Source organism: Anomaloglossus baeobatrachus, chromosome 7, assembly GCF_048569485.1.
Source record: "Anomaloglossus baeobatrachus isolate aAnoBae1 chromosome 7, aAnoBae1.hap1, whole genome shotgun sequence".
Lineage (NCBI taxonomy): Eukaryota > Metazoa > Chordata > Amphibia > Anura > Aromobatidae > Anomaloglossus > Anomaloglossus baeobatrachus.
This window is the reverse complement of record NC_134359.1, coordinates 28,530,765-28,557,187: the sequence shown is the minus strand read 5'-3', so window position 1 is coordinate 28,557,187 and position 26,423 is coordinate 28,530,765. Positions and strand designations below refer to the sequence as shown.

At 44.2% G+C, this 26,423-nt stretch overlaps 1 protein-coding gene across 1 annotated transcript in view; it reads right to left on the bottom strand.

Annotated features, from left to right (window-relative positions):
• The window catches only part of ARHGAP15 (Rho GTPase activating protein 15), an 892,712-nt gene that overhangs the window by 848,747 nt on the left and 17,542 nt on the right, over window positions 1-26,423 (bottom strand). The window contains exon 2 of the mRNA XM_075318806.1: window positions 24,153-24,302. Coding sequence (XP_075174921.1) covers window positions 24,153-24,242 — 90 coding nt within the window. The 5' untranslated portion in view covers window positions 24,243-24,302. The remainder of the gene's footprint in view (window positions 1-24,152; window positions 24,303-26,423) is intronic.

Sequence of the window (26,423 nt, the reverse complement as noted above, 5' to 3'; positions counted from 1 at the left end):
ACCCTGTCACCAAAACCCCTTTCAATTTTTAAAATTGAAATGCCAGGCCACGTCCTGTGTGTTGCATGAACCAAACCTCCCTGATCTGCAAAGACACTATGGAGGAGGGGGGGGGGGAAATTGATGCCACCGTCCTGCTGTCTGCCTCAAACGTTTTTAAATCTCAAGACTCCAAGATGAGCCTCCAAGTTGTGTTTGTACTGGCAGGGGTGTGGGATCAAGAAGCTTAATCCTGTCACCCATCCCCCTTGCAATTTTTAAAATTGAAATGCCAGTCCACATCCTGTGTGTTGCATGAACCAAACCTCCCTCATGTGCAACGAGACTATGGAGGAATAGAGAGGGGGAGGGGGGGTGAATCGATGCCCCTGTCCTGCTGTCTTCCTTAAAAATGTTTAAATATCAAGATTCCAAGATGGGTCTCCAAGTTGTGTTTGTATTGGCAGGGGTGTGGGAGCAAAAGGCCTAATCCTGTCATTCCTCCCCCTTTTTATTTTTAAAATTGAAATGCCAGGCCACATCCTGTGTGTTGCATGAACCAAACCTCCCTGATGTGCAACGAGACTATGGAGGAATAGAGAGGGGGAGGGGGGGGTGAATTGATGCCCCTGTCCTGCTGTCTGCCTCAAAAATGTTTAAATATCAAGATTCCAAGATGGGTCTCCAAGTTGTGTTTGTATTGGCAGGGGTTTGGGAGCAAAAGGCCTAATCCTGTCATTCCTCCCCCTTTTTATTTTTAAAATTGAAATGCCAGGCCACATCTTGTGTGTTTCATGGACCATACCTCTCTGATCTTCAAAGACACTATGGGTAAATGTAGGGGGCAATTGATGCCACTGCTCTGCTGTCTGCCTGAAATGTTTTTAAATGTCAAAACTCCAAGATGGATCTCCAAGTTGTGTCTTGTCTGTAGTGGCAGAGGTGTGGGAGCAAGAGGCCTAATCCTCTTACTCATCCCCTTTTAATTTTTAAAATTGAAATGCCAGGCCACATCCTGTGTGTTGCATGAACCAAACCTCCCTGATGTGCAATGACACTATGGAGGAATGGGGGGTGTAATTGATGCCCCTGTCCTGCTGTCTGCCTCAAACATTTTTAAATATCAAGATTCCAAGATAGGTCTCCAAGTTGTGTTTTGTCTGTACTGGCAGGGGGTTGGAGCACCAGCCCTATACCTGTCTCTTATCTAAGTCAGTATTTCTTATGTTAATAGTCTATAAAGCTAATGGCTATGCCAAAACAGTGGGGCTGCACTGTAAAACATATTTTTGCTGTTTTGGAAGCTTTTCGATTTCCCCAAGGGTGTTTTCTCTGCCTTAGGTTTAGCCTCCCATTGAATTCAATGGGGTTCGAAAAGGTTCGGCGAACATAGCGTTAGTTCGGTAAAGCACAGTGAAGTGAACTTTGAAAGGGTCACTCATCTCTAGTTGTGAAGCACTCTCTTGCTTTTATATATATTAACTACAATAATGATACAGGAATCTAGATTGCTTTCAAAAAGTGAAAAATTCTTTTTATTCATAAGCAAAGTGCATAGTCATTTTAATTAATAACATTTAACAATAGGACAACAGTTTGGTGAACAATGGGGGAAGAATAGTATAGCCGCACTAAAATTTGTAAGGTGGCGATCCACGAACAGACGTTGACAAACAATAGTATATTTATTCATTAGATACCAGCATTGACTAAATTACCAGAAATTGCAAAGGAGATGATGTCTGAAGAAATGTGCAAACATGCCTGAATATCTCCATGCACAGACGCTCAGCAACCTACTTTGGTCCAGATAGGAGGACTCTGTATATTTAGACTGTAAGTATAATAACCATAATAACAATAGGTTATATGAGAGCTGCAAATAGATACCATTCAATACATGTGCAAAATAGTATTCAAATTATTATTAACATAATGCTAGCATATATAAATCAATCAAGGCCACATATAGATACCTCGTAAATAATTGTAGTTTGTTAAGTAAACAAGTTGTAACCTTCAATGCACTTGCAATACTAGTATTTTAGTCCATACCTGAAGTCATATCTTTCAGTAGTTTGAAAGTCACCACATGGGGGTGTATAACACTATATGGGGGCTACATATTACTATATGGGGGCTACATAATGCTATATGGGAGTGCATAATACCATATGGGGTGCATAATACTATATTAGGGTGCATACTACTATATGGGGCTGCATACTACTATATGGGGGCTGCATAATGCTATATGGGGGCTCCATACTACTATATGGGGGCTGAATACTACTATATTGGGGCTGCAGAATGTAATATGGGGGCTGCATAATGCTATATGGAGGTGTATAATGCTATATGGCAGCTGCATAATACTATATGGGGGTGCAAAATGCTCTATAGGAGCTGAATAAAGCTATATGGGATACATAATGCTATATGAAGGTACATAATGCTATGTGGGGCTGCATAATGCTATATGGTGGTGAAGAATGCTCTATGGGGGCTGTCTAATCCTATCTGAGTTGCATAATGCTATGTGGGGCTGCATAATGCTATGTGGGGGCATATTGCTATATGAGGGCTGAATAATGCAATATGGGCGCTGCATAATACTATATGGGGGCTACATAATATAATATGGGGGTTGCATATTAGTATGTGGTTCTGCATAATAGTATGTGGGGGTGGATAATATGTGGGGCTGCATAATACTATAGGATGCTGCATAATACTATAGAGGGCTGCATAATACTATATGTGGGCTGCAGAATAATATATGGGCTGTATAATACTATATGGGGGGTGCATAATACTATATGGTGCTAAATAATACTAAATGGGGGTGCATAATACTATATAGGGTGCATAGTGCTATATGGGGCTGCATAATACTATATGTAGTTAGCATACAGACATTATAACAGTGCCATTTATAGGATTTAAATCCATATATTCAGCCTATTGAGGTGAATACTGTATGGAGGGCTGTGTGGGGGTCACAGTTGGGGATTTTAAATAGAATTCATTATTCCGAATCATATTAAGAAATGTAGCATAGTCCTCCTGATTAGCCATGTCTCTTACCTCATGTGCAGGGCATTAGGTATCTATAATTACAGCCACAAGTAACTAACTGTCACTATATGAGTGCTCATAACCATGGATACCTAAGCTGCAATGCCCTGCACATGAGGTAAAAGACATAGCTAATCAGGAGGACTATACTACATTTCTATTTTTTCTATTTATTATTAATTATTAATATTATTATTATTATTATTATTATTATTATTCCTACTACATATTGGGATAGGATCTTGGAGATGGAAACATCCCTTTAAGTATATTTTACTTTAGCTGCAATACCAGGAAATCCCTCTACAAAATGTGAATTAAAGGGAATCTGTCACCAGGATTTTGCCACCTACTCTAAGAGCATCATAATATAGAGACAGAGATCCTAATTCCAGCGATGTGTCACTTACTGTCCTATTTGCTATAGATTTGATAAAAATCATTGCTTTATCAGCAATTATCAGAGATTACCAATAAATAAATAGTAAATGTCTGCCAGGTAGTCCAGCCACACCCGTACTACTAATTGGCAGCTTTCTGTGTACACTGTACATAGGCAGAAAGCTGTCAATCAGTGGTGTGGGTGGGGTTACGCAGAGCTTAGCATTCAGAGAACTGTTAAATCTGCAGTAGAGAAAACTGATCCCAATGACAGCAAGCAGCTCAGTAAGTGACACAATCCTGGAACTAGGATGTCCCTGAAGCTAGGAGACCCTATGCTATCCCTAACCTTAGGGATACTCCTGATGGTGGAGATGCCAGAGTCTCCTTCTTGGCTCTGCTCCTGTCCAGTCCTGGTATGACCAGTCCTGATCTAATTCCCTCTCCCTCTCCTCCCAGGAGTCTGATGAAACCCACAGGTAAAGACAGACATTTGAAAACCAAACCTCTATCACACAGCACACACGCACAAAGCTTAAGACAATAAGAAATTCAGGAGAAAAAAACAATAGCAGGAAGAAAGCTACAAAACAACAGAGGTAAACTACACAACTGCACCAAGCAAATAGCACAAGTATCTCCAGAGTCTGGGACACCACACCTCACAGACCATCATAGAACAAACAATAGCTGTCATGGGTAGAAGGATTCCACCAGCATAAATAGGAGGGGAGCAGATGTGATAGGTCTCCGCATAACATATGATCAAAGGAGCAAGCAGACCAGCAGAGATTAAAGGGGGCTTTACACGGTAGCGATATCGCTAGCAATTTCTAGCGATATCGAGCGTGTAAGTACCTGCCCCCATCGCGCATGCGATTGTTTGTGATCGCTGCCGTAGCGAACATTATCACTACGCAGCATCACACATACTTACCTGGTCGGCGGCATCGCTGTGACTGCCGAACAATCCCTCCTTCAAGGGGGAGGGACGTTCGGCATCACAGCGACGTCACCGCAACGTCACTAAGCGGCCGGCCAATCAAAGCGGAGGGGCGGAGATGAGCGTGATGTAAACATCCCGCCCACCTCTTCCTTCCGCATTGTGGCCGGCGGCAGGTAAGGAGACGTTCCTCGCTCCTACGGTGTCACACATAGCGATGTGTGCTGCCACAGGAGCAATGAACCACAACGCTAAACAACCCTTACCGATTTTTGAGTTTGGGACGACCTCTCCATGGTGAACGATTTTCACCATTTTTGAGGTCGCCTAAGGTCGCTGGTCAGTGTCACACGCTGCGATATCGTTAATGACGCCGGATGTGCGTCACTAACAATGTGACCCCGACGATAAAACATTAACGATATCGTAGCGTGTAAAGCCCCCTTTACTCTTGCTAGCCTGCCTATAAATCAGCACACAGCAGGTTGATGCCTGAGTCTGCCTATGTTGATACCAAACACCAGAGAAACCATCGAGTGGAGTGTCAGAATCTGCAATCTGAACAGCGCCCAACTCCGCCATGACAGTCAGTGAAGTTTGAGCAAAATGCCGTGTGACTCCTACCGATACACGTAGTTCGCCGCTACAGGATGTGGATCGGGTTATCCTCGGGACGAGGGAGGAACTTCCTCTGTCAGACACTACTCAAAGGCAGCGCACTGGCCAATCAGAGGCAAGCGGCTCCTGCCTTTAACGTCAGCGCTCTGGAAGCGAAAGTTCCGGCATCAGTCGCGATGATTACCTGATACACATCTTTTACCGGTGAACTGCAAGTCCCAGGAGGCCGGCGATGGAACGGAAGGTAAGATGAGCATAATATGTGTGGGTGCGTGTTTGTGTGTGTTTGTGTATGTTTGTGTGTGTTTGTGTATTTGTACGTGTTTGTGTGTGTTTGTGTATGTTTGTGAGTGTGTTTGTGCGTGTTTGTGCATGTGTGGAATGGCATAATAGGGGACCAGGATGGAACATTTAACAAGTTGTGGAAGGAATTGTCTGCATTGCAATGATTTCCTATGGGAAATGTTGCTTTCCTATACGAGTAACTTGGTTAACAAGCACAGTCCCAAAACTGATTGTTCTCGATAACCAAGGTTCCACTGTATTAACATTGAATGACAGTATTACTGTGAGAAGCCAGTTATGCTTTTGGTGATCGAACCGTTATCGAACATAACCTCAAACTATCGAACTTGAAGATAATTGTTCGTGTTCGTCGAACAACTCGAACATCGCCTAAAACAGGTCGAATTTGAGATTGGAGAACAATTCGATTCGAACACCCTCATCTCTAGTTAAAATAGCAGCCAGTTCCCTGAACCGGCAAGAAACGGTTCCGGTGTTCCGATTCTCTGTACTCACTTGTATTAAGGGGGCTTTACACGCTGCGACATCGCTAATGCGGAGTCGTTGGGGTCACGGAATTTGTGACTCACATCCGGCCGCATTAGCGATGTTGCTGCGTGTGACACCGATGAGCGATTTTGCATCGTTGCAAAAACGTGCAAAATCGCTCATCGGTGACATGGGGGTCCACTCTCGATTATCGTTACTGCAGCAGTAACGATGTAGTTCGTCGCTCCTGCGGCAGCACACATCGCTATGTGTGACGCCGCAGGAACGAGGAACCTCTCCTTACCTGCCTCCCGGCCGCTATGAGGAAGGAAGGAGGTGGGCGGGATGTTCCGGCCACTCATCTCCGCCCCTCCGCTTCTATTGGGCGGCCGCTCAGTGACGTCGCTGTGACGCCACACGGACCGCCCCCTTAGAAAGCCGGGCAGGTAAGTATGTGTGACGGGTCTGCGCGATGTTGTGCGGCATGGGCAGCGATTTGCCCGTGTCGCACAACAGATGGGGGCGGGTACCCACGCTAGCGATATTGGGACCGATATCGCAGCGTGTAAAGTAGCCTTTAGTGTCTTTAAGACACGAACACAAATGAATCCCCGTACCTCCGTATGCACTGCACTTCCGGGTTCAGTGGAGCCTGTCTGCTCCCTGACCTGGTGTGCAGCCACTGCTGAAAAGGGGGAAACAAAGGCGCAAATAGGGTTTTACCCGGTATTAACCGTGTATGAATGTAGAAAGATACACTCACCTGGAGCGGTTGTGCCAGTCACAACCCCTTGTATGGCATATGAGTGTCCGCGTGGTTCCAGCAGCAGCCCCGTGAAGACTTAGTGGAAAAATATATATATATACACATATATATGAGAATCGGGTTTTAGCCGCGCTAAGAAACCACTGTTGTCAGGATGTAGTTTATATTAAAAATCTCTTTCTTTTTTTTTTTTTTTATTACAGCATCCAACGCGTTTCAGAGACATAAGCCGTCTCCTTCTTCAGGGAAAAGAGAATACCTAGGTATTCTCTTTTCCCTGAAGAAGGAGACGGCTTATGTCTCTGAAACGCGTTGGATGCTGTAATAAAGAAAGAGATTTTTAATATAAACTACATCCTGACAACAGTGGTTTCTTAGCGCGGCTAAAACCCGATTCTCATATATATGTGTATATATATATTTTTCCACTGGTGTGCAGCCAAGCGCTGACGCTGCAGAGGTCATAGCAGCGTGGTGAAGTTGCTCAACCTGCTCCCACCTGCCAGCATCAGTGTGCAGAGTGCCGCGGAGGAGGACGGAAGACAGAGGAGAGGTCGCCAGTGCTTGGAGCAGGTAAGCGCTCAGTGAGCCGAAGATGCAGGGAGAGGAGCCGCATAAGATGGGAACTATATGGGAAAAGGAGCCACATGGGATGAGATCTGCAGGGGAAAAGGAGCACATGGGATGGGATCTGCAGGAGAAAGAGGTCATGATGGGATATGCAGGGGAAAGAAGCCATTATGGGATCTGCAGGGGAAAAAGGCCATAATGGTATGGGATCTGCAGGGGAAAGAGGCCATAATGGCATGGGATCTGCAGGGGGAAAGGGGCCATAATGGGATGGGATCTGCAGGAGAAAGAAGCTATAATGGGATGGGATCTGCAGAGGAAAGAGGCCATAATGGGATGGGATCTGCAGGGGAAAGAGACCATAATAGGATGGGATCTGCTGGGGAAAGAGGCCATGATGGGATCTGCAGGGAAAAGAGGCAATAATGGGATGGGATCTGCAGGGAAAAGAGGCCATAATGGGATGGGATCTGCAGGGGAAAGAAGCCATTATGGGATCTGCAGGGGAAAGAGGTCATGATGGGATATGCAGGGGAAAGAGGTCATGATGGGATATGCAGGGGAAAGAAGCCATTATGGGATCTGCAGGGAAAAGAGGCAATAATGGGATGGGATCTGCAGGGGAAAGAGGCTATAATGGGATGGGATCTGCAGGGGAAAGAAGCCATTATGGGATCTGCAGGGAAAAGAGGCCATAATGGGATGGGATCTGCAGGGGAAAGAAGCCATAATGGGATGGGATCTGCAGGGGAAAGAGGCCATAATGGGATGGGATCTGCAGGGGAAAGAGGCCATAATGGGATGGGATCTTCAGCGGAAAGAGGGCATAATGGGATGGGATCTGCTGGGGAAAGAAGGCATAATGGATGGGATTGTGGCGCCCCTGACTGTCAGGTGCCACAGGGTGCTACATCCAACCCCAGATTCCTGGCAGACCACTGCTGGTAAAACACCACAACACACACACAAACCCCTCGCCCTTTTCCCCAGATTGGATAACAGGCTAGAAATGGGCTTGACAAGTGGTCACCTATATGCTGGGGCGCATCCAATCCACTAGTCAGAAACCTAGGAGGAGGAGGGGTTAGTCAGTGAAATGGACGGATATTTAATAATAATAATATTTATTAATTTATATAGCGCTATTAATTGCACAGCACTTTACATACATTGGCAACACTGTCCCCATTGGGGCTCACAATCTAGAGTCCCTATCTGTATGTCTTTGGAGTGTGGGAGGAAACCAGAGAACACGGAGGAAACCCACACAAACACGGGGAGAACATAAACTCATTGCAGATAGTGTCCTTGGTGGGATTTGAACCGAGGACCCCAACGCTGCAAGACTGCAGTGCTAACCACTGAGCCACCGTGCTGCCCTTAGGATGACGGACATCTTGTCAGATAGAAAGTAACCAGACACCAAGTCAGTCAGAAGTTGACGTGCTGATGTGAAAGTGTGCAGTGACCTACTGAGTAAAAAGGAGTACAGTTGCCAGGGAGAGTATGGTGAAGTACTCACTGCACCGAGCACCACGGGGCACAGGGCCCTAGTTCAGGAAGACGCTTTAAGCTCACCTGATAACAATCTGCCCGGTAAGGGGACCATCAAGGACTTTGTCGGTGTTCGTGTCAGGGGCACAGCAGCCAATAGGGAACTTGGGAACGGGGACAGAGGTCCAACCCATGAGAGGTTCAAGCTGCCTGCTGTATGAGCCAGGATAGAGACAACAGGAGGGGACCCCAAGAATGCTCCAAGCCACAGGGACCCACCGACTAGTACTACAGGGTGCATGGAGGTAAAGCTCACAGTTCACTACATCGGCACTGGAACAAAGGGAATACCGGATTGGTAAAGACCAGCACAAACGGGGGGCATCAACTCCAAAGCAGTGAGTAAAGCACAAGTTAACCTGTGTCGTCTGAGTTCTTCCTCCATGTCCGCACCCATATACTACAATCATCATCATCCTCCCCTGGGGCCTAGCTCTACATGTGGAGAGCCATCACACCTAAGCTGCCCAATACCACCAGACCCAGCAGTGAGAGACTTTGCAGCGGCAGCTTTCTCCATATAGCCGCATACCGCGTGGCGTCACGAAAAACTATTTATTTTTATATATTTTTCCCTTGTATAAATTCACCTTTTAAGCGACCCCCAGGGTCACGGAACCGGGCAATGGCCAACCAGTGATACGTCCCAGTAAATCGACTGCCCAGGACCGAGTACCCCAAAGCCCTGGGGTGCGTCAGGATCTGCAGGGGAAAGAGGCCATAATGGGATGGGATCTGCAAGGGAAAAATACCACATGGGAGGGGATCTGTAGGGGGAAAAGAGCCAAATTGGATGGGATCTGCTGGGGAAAGAGACCACATGGGATGGGATCTGTAGGGGGAAAGGAGCCACATGGGATGGGATCTACAGGGGAAAGAGATCATATGGGAAGAGATCTGTATGGGGAAGGTCGTCTGTTCCAATTTTAGCAGGGCTCCTTTAGTAATAATTTTTAAAAATTGTAGAAAACCCATTTAATACAATAAGAGTGACAGTGACTAGAACATCTGGTGCTGGACAGGAGAGTGACTGTAGGGGAAGGGAAGAAGGGGAAAGAGATTATACTTTAAATTACTTGTATTTTTTGGTTGAGGAAAGTGCCTGAAAATGGGTGTGGCTAACAAAATGGGTGTGGCTAACAAAATGGGTGTGGTTTTCAAATGCGCGGCGTTTACAGAGAACCTGTTAAAAATTTGAATCCCATCTCTGCTTAAAGGGGTATTCCCATCTCCAAGATCCTATCCCAATATGTAGTAGGTGTAAGAATAATAATATTAGCAACCAAATATTCAGCGTGCACACATAACCTAACTGTTTATAATTCACAATAGTGTTTGGATAATTTTTAGTTATTTGATTCGTTGCTAAGTTTCCTCTAAATAAATAACAGAAAATTGTCCTAATAAAATATTCTGCATCTTTATATTTGAAAAAATAATAATGTTTCAAAGTACTGAAATGTTTATGTATGAATTATATGTAGCAGTAAAATGAAACCTCTTTATATCATAGAAACAAGAGACAACTCAAATTTTCATTGTGAGATTTGAACTCAGGAGGTCAAAATCATTAGGAAAAGGCTGATTTCATAACTGAACCTGACAACTTTTGAAAATATGTATAACAGTGTTATTGATGAGCCAAAGGAGGATTAGCGACGTCACACGGCAGGCGACCAATAGAAGCAGAGGGGCGGAGATGAGCGGGACGTAAACATCCCGCCCACCTCCTTCCTTCCGCATAGCCGGTGGAGGCAGGTAAGGAGATGTTCCTCGCTCCTGCGGCTTCATACACAGCGATGTGTGCTGTCGCAGGAACGAGGAACAACATCGTAACAGCGGTCGATCCGATATTATGGAAATGACCGACGCTACACAGATCGCCGATTTACGACGCTTTGGCGATCGTTTATCGGCGCATCTAGGCTTTACATGTTGCGACGTCGTTACCAGCGCCGGATGTGCGTCACTTTCGATTTGACCCTGACGATATCTCAAGTGCGATGTCGCAACGTGCAAAGTACCCCTTATTCTTAGGACGAGTCTTCAATATCAGATTGATAGGGGTCCGATACCCCTATTGATCGGGTATAAGGAACCCAGAAGGTATCACATTGGATTTCTAGTAGAGTCTCCGATACAACAACGTTCTATTTATTGCCCTCCGAGCTCCTTCCCGGCATCTGCCGGATCCTTATTGAGTAACTGCATCATTTGCGATGTTTAATATTCTCAAACAACAGTATCATTTTTCTGTCCTGCTTATAAAGGACACATAGTAGTGATCCATAAAACAATACCAATATAGAGCAGATTAAGGAACGTATTTAATATTTTTTATTGCAGACTAGGGATACAAAACGTTTAACAGGGAGTATTAAAAATAAATTTGACAAAAAATAATTTGCGATAACATCAGCTATGCTAGTCTTGTCCCATTTATCTCCTTTCTGTGGGCAGATAGCGTTACTTTTATAATTGCGTGGTGTAACTAGGTTTTCATATTAAGTGCTTAATTATGCTTTTGTTTAGCATAAAATTTCTATTATAGTCTTCTTTATAATTCATCATAAAGAGGGCAAAAAAGAATTGGAGAAATATATGTGGTAGGAAGAGCACTCACTAGACGCCGCGCGGAATCGTTTATTAAAATGGAACAGATGTATGCCATGTATGATTGTGTCTGCAGATTTACCTAATTTGAGGTGCCCGTGCATGATCAGATACTGATACTGCGGATGTCTAGTGACTGCCACCCCTGATCTACAAACTACAGATCATTTCATCACGCGGAGGATTGTCATCGAGCAGGATGGAGAATGGAGTTGAAAGATGACTTCCAACTAAAGTCAACGCCAGACATCAAAAACATTCTTCACTGATCCAAGACTTTTGCCATGAATGCCCAAAGGCAATGAAAAATTAGATTGCCTCTAATATGCCTAAATTGAACCTTCGGGTGGTCACCGTACAAAGGTTTACGCGCCAGAACCCTGACGATAATGGGATGGATTCATCTTATATGGTCAGATGTTAAGTTGTCAGCAACAGGAGATGCTCAAGTATAATCTGCAGATTTTTGTCCACACCTCTTATGCCTACTGTCATGACTGTAGCTTGGACTTGACTGGGTTAAGTCAGGTGGGAGGTGCCTATTTGGTTGTGCCTCGTTCCGGGGTGTGGTGACCTCCGGAGCGCCGCAAGTAATAGCTCCTGCTCTACAGCGTGTGCAACTGGTTCTTGTGAGTTAGCCCTGAGCCATCCCTCTACCCAGCTGACCTCTCTCTGACCTCCATTTCCCTTGAACTGTTTGTCTGCCCTGCCTCCCAGACCCCAGTCCCATTCTGTGTCTCAGTCCCCACCCCCTCCTTTGTACTTACTTGCACTCCCGGCCTTTGACCTCGGTAACATTTCCTGACCACAGCTCTCCTTCCCCTTTTTGGCTTTTGACGTGATCTCTTGGCTCTTGACCCTCGTGCTTACACCAGTTTACGGCTTGCTAACTCCCCTGTTCAGACGTGACTTCCTGGTTTAGACTTAGGCTTGCTGACTTCCCTTTCACTGGTGCGTGTCCCCCTAGTGGGCTTTTGTCTAACTGCTTTTTGGAATTCAATCTCCATTAAGCTTCTGCACCCCCTGATGGAAGCCTAACACCAACCTTTGAGTCTACTGACTAAAAACAAACCCTATAGTTGGATCCTGTAATACCCTGCTTCTTGTTAAAGGGGTTTTCTGGTTAAAACAAGTTACCACTCATGGAGTCTGCACCTGTCTCAATGACTACAGGATAGCGGGGAACTGAGGCTGCTAAGCTGACCCCCAAACTATGAGGCCATATGCTATCCTTAACCTCAGGGATACTTCTAATGGTGGAGAGGCCTAGGTTTCCTTCCTGGCCCTGCTTCTGACCAGCTCTGATTTTATTCTGTCCCCCCTCCCCTTCTCCCAGGGTGGGACGGGACAGGAGTGTGAAGAAAACTATAGAAATAGGCAGACAGGGGAAACCAAAACTCTGTCACTCAGCACACACACACACACAAAGGTAAAGACAATAAGAAATTTAGGAGGAAAAACAAGAGCAGGAAGGAAGTGCAAAACAGGAGTCAAATCCACAACCGCACCAAGCAATGAGCACAACTTTCACCAGAAAGTCTGGGACACCAAAGTTCACAGATCAGCACAGACAAAACTATAGCTGGTGTGAGTAGAAGATTTCATTCAGCATAAATAGGAGTGAAGCAGGTGTGATTGGCTTCCCCAGCACATGTGATCAAAGGAGGCTAACAAGCAGACTAGCAGAGATTAACTCTTGCTAGCCTGCCAGACAGGTGATACAGTCATGTGATTTCTGGTAATAGAAGGTCACAGTGTCTGGGTGTGCAAAATGCTCCCTAATTTTCTATTATTCCTGCTGTTAGTATTCATTGTAATAGGTAGCTTTCCTGCTGGATTTTCATCTCTCCCTTTTTGAACCCACAGGATCTCGCCTTCCACCCAGCTGCTGATCATCAGCATTCCCTTGGTCCTTAAATATGCCTTATTTCCCTGGGCTGGTGCTGGTGATATTATTCAGTTTGTTCTAGCGCTGGTTGCAAGCAGGTGGCTTGCACTCATCTGCAGTATCATTGCTTAAGCTTTGCTGAACTCCTGCCAGTGTCATCTATGGATAAGTAGTTCATGCTCCCCCCCCCTCCTCGTGTGTTCTCCTTGTCTCTTTAGCATTTAGTGGGGTTGACAAATAGCTCATACCACCCATTCCCTATTTAGGGTCCACCACTAGTGATACCTAGGGTCAAGTATCCGGCTCCTATCTAGGGTGGTGAGGGACCCCAGGGACCAGTTATAGGTTTCATCAAGGGTCACCATCTGCCCCTTCCCTAGACACAGGGGTCCTCTTCCCTTCCCTTTTGCCACTAGCTTGGTACTTCCCCGTATCTAGTGTGACAGATGATCATCGTTCACTAGCAACTACAGATTTGGCAAAACGTTTATCTGTGAAGAACATGACTGAGATGGAGAACCTTCCTATATCACTAAATACCGTACACCAAGGAGTATCGTACATCTAGAAAAACCAACACAGGTGACTGCAATGCATCGCTGTATTTCTATTACTCTGACAACAATACTCCACCGCAGGAAGCACTTTCCATGCTTTTTTACGCACCATTTACAAAAAGTTATGAATATTTGGATTTCAGATTAAAGTTATGTAAAACATAAAAAGTTCACACTACAGTGATATTTTATCATGAAAGTCGGGCATTTAAGAAGAAGCGTGCAATGGCGATTCCTCATCTCAAAACAAAAGCTAACGTCAATGGTGGGTATACCCCCCCACCCGAAAAGAACGTCAGTGTCTCAATAACTTGTCAAGTGGCCTTCAGCATCAATTCCAACTGACAACGACGTCTCCTGCTGCTCACTAGTGGAGTGAAAATCACAAGACACAGCAGAAAATAAGGAATCAGGAAAAAGACTTTGGGTGATACCCAGAAACAATGGCTTAAAGTATCCTGCATATAAACCTGTCATGTGCTCGACATAAATAGAATAGGCATCTAGAAGCAAACACATGTCAAAAGATGTCAAGGAGAAGCCAGCAGAGAAAGAAAGATAGTACTGGGATATCTGGTGTGGGGTGAAACATTGGTTCATAATTCAAATAAGCCACTCACACCAAGAAGTCCAAAACAAATACAAGAATCGAAATTGCAGAAGCAGCCATAAATCACCAAGGTGTACCAGCTACGAAGAAATCCTTAGGAGGAGGTGAACATGCAGAGGACCAGGGATTCAAGGCAATATTTTTCTCTGCATTCTGTTGGATTATTTGTATCACCATCTTTAGCCAATATGAGAAAGGCCTTTAGTTGCTTAAATGTTACCTTTGGTTTCTTTGAGACCTTGTGGAATATTAGATACTCTACACTTGGAGTGATTGTAGAGACACAGGGGTCAGTGGGTGCTCTCATCCGCTGGCCCTGCTACCTTTTAGAAAGACCGCATTGACCAGGGCTCATCCCAACTGAACGCTGGAGCGCCTTAGGAGCAAAACACTACTCAGGCAACACAGGGTGCGTGAACCACAATGATTCGACTTTATTGGATACCCTACAGTCAAAGGTATATAACACAAAACCATGCAAATCACACGATGCAACAGGCAATAGAGTCTCACAATTCCGCTGGCTCACCAGGGATTAGAATATTCATGCCTTTGAAGCTTCCAGGGCCACACACCCCAAACCAGCAGCACCCTACTTTTGGCAGGCACCCATCGAGAACAGGATATTAACGAGCCTAGGAAGTTTCATGAGCACAGCAAAGTCCGTAGCCAGGTAACTGAATTGTCCCAACCTGGGTTTCTTCCAGCCACATCGCAGAATCCTCAGCAGTGTTCCTGCACAATATAATCCAGTTTCTGATCCCATAACCGGTGCTGAAGTGCCTAGGCTGGGTAAAGGACCAAAATCCCTAGATAGAAGTCATGTAGCAAAAAGAACACCCTGGTGACTCAAGCAGTCCCTTTTAATATCTCCTGGGCACTCATCCCAGCTGGATTGCTGGAATAAGGCTGTGCTTTTTATTAAGTGGCATTCCAATCTGTAGAGTTCATTCTCCTGTATAATTCTCTTCTCAGTGAGGTAGACAGAGAGGCTGATTTAATCTACATTAAATTAGCAATACACAACCTCAGACAATGGAAGGCTTCGATGAGTCCGGTGGAAAACAATGACTTAATAAACACGAATTACCACAAAAAAGGGACCCATGTCTGGCCAAATTAAGGACATTAACTCATGACAGACATTGAACCGGGATTTCTCTTCACAGTGATCACTCTTGGTTGACCATTCCTGGGGAAGGTGATAATGGTCTTGAATTTCCTCCATTTGTAAAAAATCTGATTGGTGAAGTCCAAATTTTTTTTATTTTTTTTTCACCTTTTTCAGCTTGAGAAGACTCAACAACTGTTCATTCGAAGTCATCTGAAATCACCTTTTTTCATGCCATGATGCATTTCCACAAAGATATGTTGTAAATAGTATGCTTTGGTAGATCCCTGTTCTTTAAATAAAACTGGTTGCCTACTCACACCTGATTGTTATCCCATTGATTGAAAACACTAAACTCTAATTTCAGCTTTAAATTATCTGCTAATCCTAAAGGTTCAAGTACTTTTGCCACTCATGGACATGTGATATTGGACAAAGTCTAATATTTTCACTCTTTTTTTTAATCTTATTTTATCTTTAAAAAGGTTATCTACTACCCTAACTCATTTTATTTGTTATTAATCATGCCATTATGTGCCACCAAATGCATCCATACTCTATTTATATTAATATAAACCTTTGATCATACAGATAGCATCACTTGGTGTCTGCCAGCTGCAGCTATGATGTTTACATTGATCACTTCTCCTCTCCAGGCTTACTGTGGTCTGTTACTACAAGTTCCATCGTTCATTGCAGTAGCTTTTGACAGAGTACTTAGCACACCCCCTCCATTCTCCACCCTGTGCTGCTGAAGATATTGGGAGATACCAAGTGTCATAGCTGCACAGGGTAGGTACCAGCCCATCTGACAAATGCCAGATGACCTGTACAGCTCTGCCACTGTTTTGTTATGCAAATGTTGGTGCTTTTCAGCTCTCCAGGTCATTAATTGGATTACCTAAACCCTTTGTTTTTGAAATGCAGATGGAAGCACTTCACTAGCAAAGGTGTTAGCCCTCACTGATACTGCTGAATGAAACAGTCTTTTTTATTGTTCACAGCAGCATACAGGCAACTTCCCCATGATGAAATGCTTAACTTAATTAACACAGACTTTATTTTAAAAGTCTGTGTTCGGGTTTGAGCCCTGCACATCTGGTGACTGATTCAAACCCCGAACTTTACTGTTCGGGTTTGCTCATCCCTACTCAATAGCACTGAAGCTGGTCAGGATCAGTAGCCAATAGTATGATCCAGCGATCCCGGACAGCTTCATTAATGTGGTTATTACAAACTCTATTGGAAAGAACTTGTAAGCACTGAGCATGTTCAGTCACCATTGCTATACAACACTGATTGCTTAGTCAATAAGCTGAAAAACAGATCAAGGAGGAATCATTGCCAACTGAGTCACATAATGTCCTATGGCTTTTGCGCACTTCTCCTCTGCAGGAGGGTAAAACACCTATAAATCTAACAACTCTGCCTTTCACCATCAGTGCAGAGTGATGGGCGATTAGAGCACCATAATTATTATATGTCTCCCTTAGGCTATGTGCCCACGGGAGCTCGCACCTGCGGATTTTGCCGCGGAAAACTTGCGGATTTATTTGGATTTTTTAGATAAATCCGCAGGTTTCAGCAAGTACAGACATGCCACATGTTATCCTATGGAACATGGGGAGTTTCTGTGTCCATGCTGCAGATACGTGCGGCTGCAGAATATGCTGTGGATGTCCCGCAGCCGCACGTAACTGCATGTCAATTATTCTTGCGGATTTACCTGTGGAAATCCCGCTCCTCCACTATGGAGATAGAGGCCGGGACTTCCGCAGGTAAGTCGCATGAATGTCCACAGGTTTTCCGTAGTTATTTCACTAGAATCCCGCAGCAATGTATAGCTGCGGATCCCGGGGAGCTGCTACAGGAAATCTGCGGACGCACCTGTGGAATCTGAAATCTTGTGCACACGCTGCTTATTTTTCCCTTGCAGATTTGAAGCATATCAATTCTTTCGGCATTTTTCACCCATTTAAATGAAATAAAAATTGCACGTCAAAGCTGTATTTTACAAGCCTGTGCAAAAAAAGAACGTTTTGCCCGGTCCATGGTGTAGGCGCACATGCCCATCCATGTGTGTGCTCCCTGTGCTGTTCGTGTGCTATCCGTGTGACATCTGGGTAGCACACACTTATATGCTTACCTGCTGCTCTCACACTTTTTTCTTGGTCCACAGTCAGTACAGTGAATATTTATGAGCATAATGAGTGGGCCCGGAAGCAATTGTGACAGCAGCACTAAAGACAGGTAAGTATAAAAATAAATCTATTTCTCAGTGACATGTGTTTCTGCCGGTACATGCCACACTGATCACATCAGTGTGCGGTCCGTGTGATATCTGTGCTGCCTTCAGAAAACGGACATGTCGCCGTGTGGAGCACATGGACGCGTGTATGCAACACACGGACACACGGTCAGTGTCAAAACATGGACGTGTGTGCAAGCCCATTGATTTTAATGGGTCTATGTGTTTCCGTGTCTCCGGGACATGTGAAAACGAATGTCACATGTACTGGAGACAGATGGGCCTTAAGGCCCCGTTACACTCAACGACGTATCTAATGATATATTGCCAGGGTCACGGATTCCGTGACGCACATCCGGCATTGTTAGCGACGTCGTTGCGTGTGACACCAATGAACGGCCATTAACGATCAAACATACTCACCTTATCGTTGATCGTTGACACGTCGTTCATTTTCAAAAGATCGTTGATTGTTCCATGACGGAGGTTGTTCGTCGTTCCCGAGGCAGCACACATCGCTACGTGTGACACCTCAGGAACGACGAACCACAGCGTACCTACGGCCGCCGGCAATGAGGAACGAAAGAGGTGGGCGGGATGTTACGGCCGCTCATCTCCGCTCCTTCGCTTCTATTGGGTGGCCGCTTAGTGACGCCGCACGAACCACTCCCTTAGAAAGGAGGCGATTCGCCGGCCACAGGGACGTCTCTAGGCAGATATGTCCGTGTGACGGCTCCTAACGATTTTGTGTGCCACGGGCAGCGATTTGCCCGTGACGCACAAACGACGGGGGCGGGTGCTTTCACCAGCGATATTGCTAGCGCTATCGCTGCGTGTAAAGCCCCCTTTAGGCCCCCTTCAAACGTCCGTGATTCAGGTACATATGACAGCCACTTTCATACGTACCGGAGACATGGATATAAGCAGACCCATTAAAATCAATGGGTCTGCGCACAAATCTGTGTTTTCTCACGGACCGTGTGTCTGTGTAGCGCACATGTTTGTTCTGCACACGGAGACATGTTCATTGTTCTCTAGCAGAACACAGTCACACAGACCACACACTAATTTGATCTGTGTGATACGTACCAGAGAAAACACGTGTCTTTGAAATAAAATCATTTCCTATACTCACCTGTCTCCAGTGCTGCTGTCTCTTGCTTCCGGGCCCGCTCATTATGCTCATGAATATTCACTGCACCACGGACCGGAAGCAGCAGTGACGGAGACAGGTGAGTAAAAAGTTCTTGCTTTCCGTGTGCTATCCATGAGAACACATGTGAGCCAAAATCACGGCACGTGGAAGGCCATACGCACCTTCAACACGGTCCGTGCAAAACAGGTGTATGAAGGGGTCCTTACAGAGTTTTTTTTTGCCAACACTCCATAAAAATCTGCTGCAAATACTGAATGTGTGCATTTACCCTTAACTAAATTTCTCCGAAAAATTCTGAGAATGATTTTATAGTGGATAATTCACCAAGAAAAAAGAAAAAGGACAGAAAAGAGAAGATGTGTTGTAAATGTCTCTAAATGTGTTTTGCAGGGATGGAGCCTGTTTAGTGATGTATCTCCTCCATGCCGCAATGCAGAAAATGGCTCTTATAAATAATTATGACGGCAATCCTAATACTCATTTAGAATTACTATATGACATTTATGCCATACTGTCGAGGCCATCAACTGTCCTAGTCCTGCTCTCAGTAATCGCTGTGACAGCTCTGCCAGCACCGGGGGGTTCTCCTAAAACCGGAGCAGCCGCCCATCAATCCTCCATCTATGCTAGGAATCAGCGTGGTTCCATATTAATGCTTGTTGCTGCAATCCACCTCAGACTATTTGTATAGAAAAAATACATTGTGCATTTGCCAAAAATAATTAAACAGTATATGCATTACATCTGCCATCCGATACAGCAATAACATGTCAAGCTTCTTCTCCGTTCGGCTTTTCCAATGCAACTGGCAGGCCTCCACGTCAGCCCCATCTCCCGTAATGTCGCAGGTATCACGGGGGACGCACACAACCTTTTTGCCCTCCCTACTCCTTTAGCCGCCAGTAACTTTTTTTTTTTTTCCAAAAACTCATTTACCGCTAATTATCCTGAATATTTTTTTTGGCCAAAAAAACCCCGAAACCTGAACTTATATAACAAGGTAATGTCAACAATGAAAAACTGCATGATAAAATCCTATCCAAAAGTGAAAAATGCTAATTTTGTCTCATTTAGCAGCTGGATACAGAAATGCTCATTAGTTTTAAGAGGGTTAATCTTTTTAACTTTTGCATATTGATATGCCAATTATGCCTAATTGTACAAGAGGCATCCGTCAAGGTAATAGTGCAGAAACACATGAAAGTTATTAAGTATATCCCAACATGTAATAAAGTAGGTGTTAATTGGTAGCTGAGTTCTGCAGGCTATTGAGGTGGATAATTCATTGCGAAATGGATCACTTGTAATTTCTCGACATAATTCCTTTTTGCAGCCTCACGCTGTGATGTTTTCATGCTTATCAAAAAACAACGGCAGCCGGGTGCCTTTTGTTAAACACAGGCAATAAAATATGTTTGGCTTCATTAAATATACTTAACTTTTCAACTTTTTTTATTTTTTTTTAAAGGTATTTGTCCTGGTCAAACTAACGCTGTCAATAAAAGATCTCCGTCTACTTACTAAATGGGAATTAACAATGGCGAGCTTGAAATCGGCGCAGCCAATTAAAAAGTAACTTAATCGATGGTGAGACGACGCGAAGCAAAGAGTGGAGTTTTTGAACTTTTTTTTTCTATATTCAGGCTTTTTTCATTCTTGTGTTTCAAAAAGTTATCTACTATGTAATACATTCCATAATTGGATGTGATTAAAAAAAATGTTCCTGTGCTGAGATTATCTTATATATGTGTGCCTGTTGTGTACTGTGTAATGGCTGTGTCTGACCGTACAGGGACATGGTCTGATCATACCACATCTCCTGTGCTGAGGTTATCTTATATATGTGTACCTGCTATGCAGAAAATAGAAGAGATCAGCAAAGAATCGGGAAATCCAGGTGGCATAAAACTTGTAAATTTATTCGTAGAAAAAAATGAAAATATGACAGAGCTGAGGACTTTATGTATGTGAATGCAGGACAAATGCATCAAGGACAATGCGTTTCAGCGGTGAAAGCCAACTTTTTCACGGTCCAAGCCAAAACTGAAACTCTACACATATATTGTTCTCTATGTGTACCCGCTATATGCTGTCTAAAATCAGTGTCTGACCATACAGGGGCATTGTCTGATCATACCCCATCTCCTGTGCTGAGATAATCTTATATATGTGCCCCTGCTGTGTACTGTGTAATGACCGTGTCTGACCGTACAGGGATATGGTCTCATCATACCACATCTCCTGTGCTGAGATAATCTTATATATGTGTCCCTGCTGTGTACTGTGTAATGGCTGTGTCTGACTGTACAGGGATATGGTCTGATAATACCACATCTCTTGTGTGTAATAGCCGTGTCTGACTGTACAGGGACATGATCTGATCATACACATCTGCTGTGCTGAGATAATCTTATATACTGTATGTGTCTCTGCTGTGTGCTGTGTAATGGCTGTGTCTGACTGTTCAGGGACATGGTCTGATCATACCACATCTCCTGTGCTGAGATAATCTTATATATGTGTGCCTGCTATATGTACTGTGTAATGGCCGTGTCTGACTGTACAGGGATATGGTCTGATCATACCACACCTCCTGTGCTGAGATAATCTTATATACTGTATGTGTCCCTGCTGTGTGCTGTGTAATGGTCGTGTCTGACTGTACAGGGACATGGTCTGATCATACAATTCTCCTGTGCTGAGATAATCTTATATACTGTATGTGTCCCTGCTGTGTAATGGCCGTGTCTGACTGTACAGGGACATGGTCTGATCATACCACATCTCCTGTGCTGAGATAATCTTATATACTGTATGTGTCCCTGCTGTGTGCTGTGTAATGGTCGTGTCTGACTGTACAGGGACATGGTCTGATCATACAATTCTCCTGTGCTGAGATAATCTTATATACTGTATGTGTCCCTGCTGTGTAATGGCCGTGTCTGACTGTACAGGGACATGGTCTGATCATACCACATCTCCTGTGCTGAGATAATCTTATATACTGTATGTGTCCCTGCTATGTGCTGTGTAATGGTCGTGTCTGACTGTACAGGGACATGGTCTCATCATACCACATTTCCTGGGCAGGGGAGGGCACAAAAGATAGTATACAATGTCTTTACACTCTTTTGCGTCCTCCACTGCCCAGGAGGGACTTGGTCTGATCATACCACAGCTCCTAGACAGGGGAGGATGCAAAAGAGTATACAGATAGCACAGCATGACGGGATCATACACAATTTTTTTCTGTGAGAGAAAACATTTTTTTAAAAACAGGAAGGGAAATGATTTACCTCACAGAAAGAATCATCTAGAATCCAGTACTGTCATGTCTTCATACTGTTTTGGGTCCTCCTCTGCTTAGGGGCTGTGATATGATCAGACCATGTTCCTGTACAGTCAGACACGGCCATTACACAGTACACAGCAGGGACACATATATAAGATTTTCTCAGCACAGGAACATTTTTTGTAAACACTTTCAATTGTGGAAATTATTATTATTCCAAAATCTATTGATTCAAACTTTAAAATTAACTTAAACCCCTTTAAGTCCTTATGCACAGAGACATGCAGAACTTTGGAGGTTCTGCCAACGTAAATGTGCTTCAAGTGGAACTACAAGTGGAAAACCATTCCTATACAGCAATTTGGTAGTCATACAGAAGTATAATTGGAGAGTATATTAGGCTGTGAGGAAAGATTACACCTCAAAGACCTGAAAACCAGTCACGTATATGAGCTAATATATGTGAAAATATATACAAAGTCCACCCACAATAAAATATGATGCAATAATACATGGCATTGAAACATATATAATGCAACTAGTAGGGTTGACTACCCTGGATAAAACAATATGTTACCCATATATTTCGTTTAGATGCAGGTCATAATGAAAAGCAGGATCTGATTTCGATAAGTCAATGGAAAGAATGACATGTTTTGTGACTTTGAATCCTGGGCTTCGGCTGAGTTACTCAGGACTCCCTGACACTCCACGTGGCTTCAGCCACATCCTGTAACCAGCCACCTTATATCATCTCATCCTTAGGTTTACTACAATACAGGCCTCCAGGGATAATATATATTACAATATAAGGGGTGTCAACCAGGCAAACAGTCAAATATGTATAAGTTGTGATGAGGCTTACCTCCCCATACGTGATTGTGCTAAATGGATAACTGGGATTATGGAAGGGAAGAGATCTGATACATGTCCATCAGGGACATACATAGAAAATATGGAGAGGTTGTGCTCATATCATGGCTCTGTAGTCTGAGGGGACTCCATACAAAGAGGCCAATATTATAAATGATGTAGAGTAGATTGGGGCACAATTATAGATTTCACATTGTGCTCAAAACCAGTTCTAATAAAGATGTTGCTATTAGAGATGAGTGAACCCAAACTGTAAAGGTCGGTGTTCGGACTTTAAAAAAAATCATCATCCGAGTTCGGGTGCTTCATGTATGCTGACCACTGTATCGAGCATTGCTGTGCTCGGGTCCGCTCAGTGCACAGACCGGTGTGAGCCGCTGGCAGAGTTTGAATGGCTCACACTGGGGATAACAATAGTATGATTGGATGTAGTGTGCACCCCCCAAATAAATGGAAAAACCTTGCCCACCTGCCCTCGGAAGTGATCTGTTTATGGCTGGCTGCATGTGGGTGGAGGCCCGAACTGCCCAATTAGTGGCTTCCATTGGGATTCAGGTCAAGTCCAGGTCCCAAACCAAACTTTATCTAACCCATCTAACTGAACTTCCCTTGGATCGCTCATCTCTAGTCTTCTTTAGAAGACTCATCTCCTCCTAACAATGTAAGGTCTACAAATTAGATCCTCTGCTGAGTCCAAGCTTTCACAATGGGGCTTGCACTTCAGAACCGGGGGTGACACTTGAAGCTCGTGGTCTCAATGCAAGTTCTCCAACAGGGTTCCTAACAATCACAGGCCTTTAATTGTAATAGTCTTTTCATATAGGCCAAAGAGACTTTTTGCACCCCCAGTCTCCGAGGTCTGGATGCGACTGCAACCCATGCACCTATTACAGTTAAGCTCCTGTAGGATCTACGGTGACCAAGAGGAGACCTTAATCATGATACAACATATGCAATCATTAAAAGTAGACGTCAATATTGTCCGTACAGCTGGAGGACAAACCCTTAATATCAGATTATTTTCTTGTGAGACCAAAGACCTCAGTCCAAGACCGTATAGAGCTAATAAATCACTGATGGTGACCTTATTTGATGCACCTTGCACGTAATATATTATATCAGTAGCAACATTTGCTCTTACCGGTTTTGTGGCTTCTACGGGATCAAAAAGGACCATAGATTTGCTCTGGCTCAGTCGTTCATGTTGTAAATTGACACTTTTGATCCTCATCTGTACAGCACCTGCATTTCGCACAATTGGAGGCTTCTCTGGTGGGGGTTGTGGTGGTTCCTTGGGATAAAAAACATTAGATATAATAATTGAAATAAATAATATGACTTTTAAAAAAACAACTTGTGCAATACATATGTGAGTTATTACAAGGAACCAATGAAAACGTATAATATAGAGGTTGGATGACTGCAGTAAGGGCACGCGAAGGGCAGTTTTCTTGCTTCAGGAGAAGAGTAGATTTTCATTTAAATTCCATTTTCCAGCAACACCTCAAAAAGCAGAATCTGTAACCCCTAAGAGGTACATCTAAGACATCTCTATCCCCCAGTATTCTATTTTATGTTGTTAGTGAGCTAAAATTCTGAAACCGCTGATGCTATGAGAAGATTTTTGCAGGCATCACCAGCTATCATGCCGGTGTCAGGATCTGGGGAAACTTCAGATTCTGGCGTTCTGCCTGCTAACTTCTCTGATGTCTGTGATCAGCGCAGGGAGATGCAGGTGTCAACCCACAGAATTAAGCAGGCTAGCAAGAGTTAATCTCTGCTGGTTTGCTTGTTAGTCTCTTTGGTTACATCCAGTAGGGGAGCCAGTCACGTTCACTCTCCTCCTATATATGCTGGCTGGACTATTCCATTAATGCCAGCTATAGCTTACCTATATTGTTCTGGTGAGGTGTTGTGATCCAAACTTACTGATGGCTGTCGTGCATTATTGCTGTGAGCGGTTGTGGTGTTAACCCTTGTTGTCTTTTTGTTGCTGCCTTCCTGCTCTTGCTTTTCTCCTTAGTCTCTTACTGTTTATCCCTGTAAGCTTGCAGTGTCTGAGTTTTGGCTCTCCCCTGTCTGTCTTAATCTGTGTTTGCATAAAACTCCTGCCCCTTCCTTCCTTGGTGGGGGTACTAGATTAGATCTGGTCAGAAGAATAGTAAGACAAAGGACTCTAGTGTCTCCACCTTCGGGGCAATCCGGAGGTCAAGGATAGCCTAGGTTTCCCTAGCGTGAGGGACAGTGTAGGAGACCCCTGTGACTGGTTTGGCTCAAATCTTGACAAATAATAAGGACTCCTTTATGGGTCAGGTATTGCAAACACTGTAGACACAGCTCTCTCTATCATAGATGAAGGCATTGCTTGGAAAATTATCTACTTCTGCTCTATTGGCAGACACACACAGCAGACATCCCTGTGCCAGAACAGTATATGTGCCTTTTTCAGTCCAATTGCTCCTCATAGTGTACAATTTGACTGGCGTTGGAGATGGTCGTGGCCCACTTACCTCTGTGGTTCCTGTACGGCTGCAGAAGATGCACCCATGACACTGTAGGTCCACACCTGATCTGCTGAATGTCTACAAAGAGAGTCAGTTCCTCCACAAAGTGTCCTCTAATGTTACTTAGTCTGAAATCTTCTGCAACACAAGGAAAAATAGAACATCCCGAAGGGGGTAACTTCTGTCCCATATGCCTCATGTAATGGCAAACTTGCAATACTGCGTAATCTGATGGATTGCATCTTCCTCAAATTGTCTCTTTTCATAAGAAAACACTTAAAGGGTTATCCTGCATCTGTCACTTCTCACAATGGCACTACTGACTTCATGTTAGTCGGACACTTCACAGATCTCGATCAAGGTCAGTCCCATTAATTAGAATAAGAAGCATGCACCACCACTGCCCAGCATCCAAAGGACTCCACACCATGTCAGCAGTGCCTTTTGATGAAATACCTTGAATAACCCTTTAAAGAGGACCAACCATCAGGATTTTACTATATAAACTAAAGCCAGTGCTATACTGGCGCTATCATGCTGATTCTATACATACCTTTAGTTGTGAGATCGGATGTATAATTTTTGAAATACAGGCAAGTACAGTTTGTGAAATGCACTGTTATTTGATTGATAGTAGCTACAGAATATCTTTTTGCTAGTTATTTGTGCCCCTATATTCGGCCTATCCTTCCTTCCCCTGTCTCTGTTATTTCAGGGGGAGGAAGGGCAGGCAGCAGACAGGGTCGGGAATAACTAGCAAAAACCTATTAGGTATTCTGTAGCACTCAGCGTCGGACTGGCTACCGGAGGAATCTCCAGTAATGCCAGGCCATGATTCAGTTACCTGCACTGAACTCTAGAGCTCTCACCTGAGCTCCGGAGTACAGCCTGGACTGAACCGCGAGTGC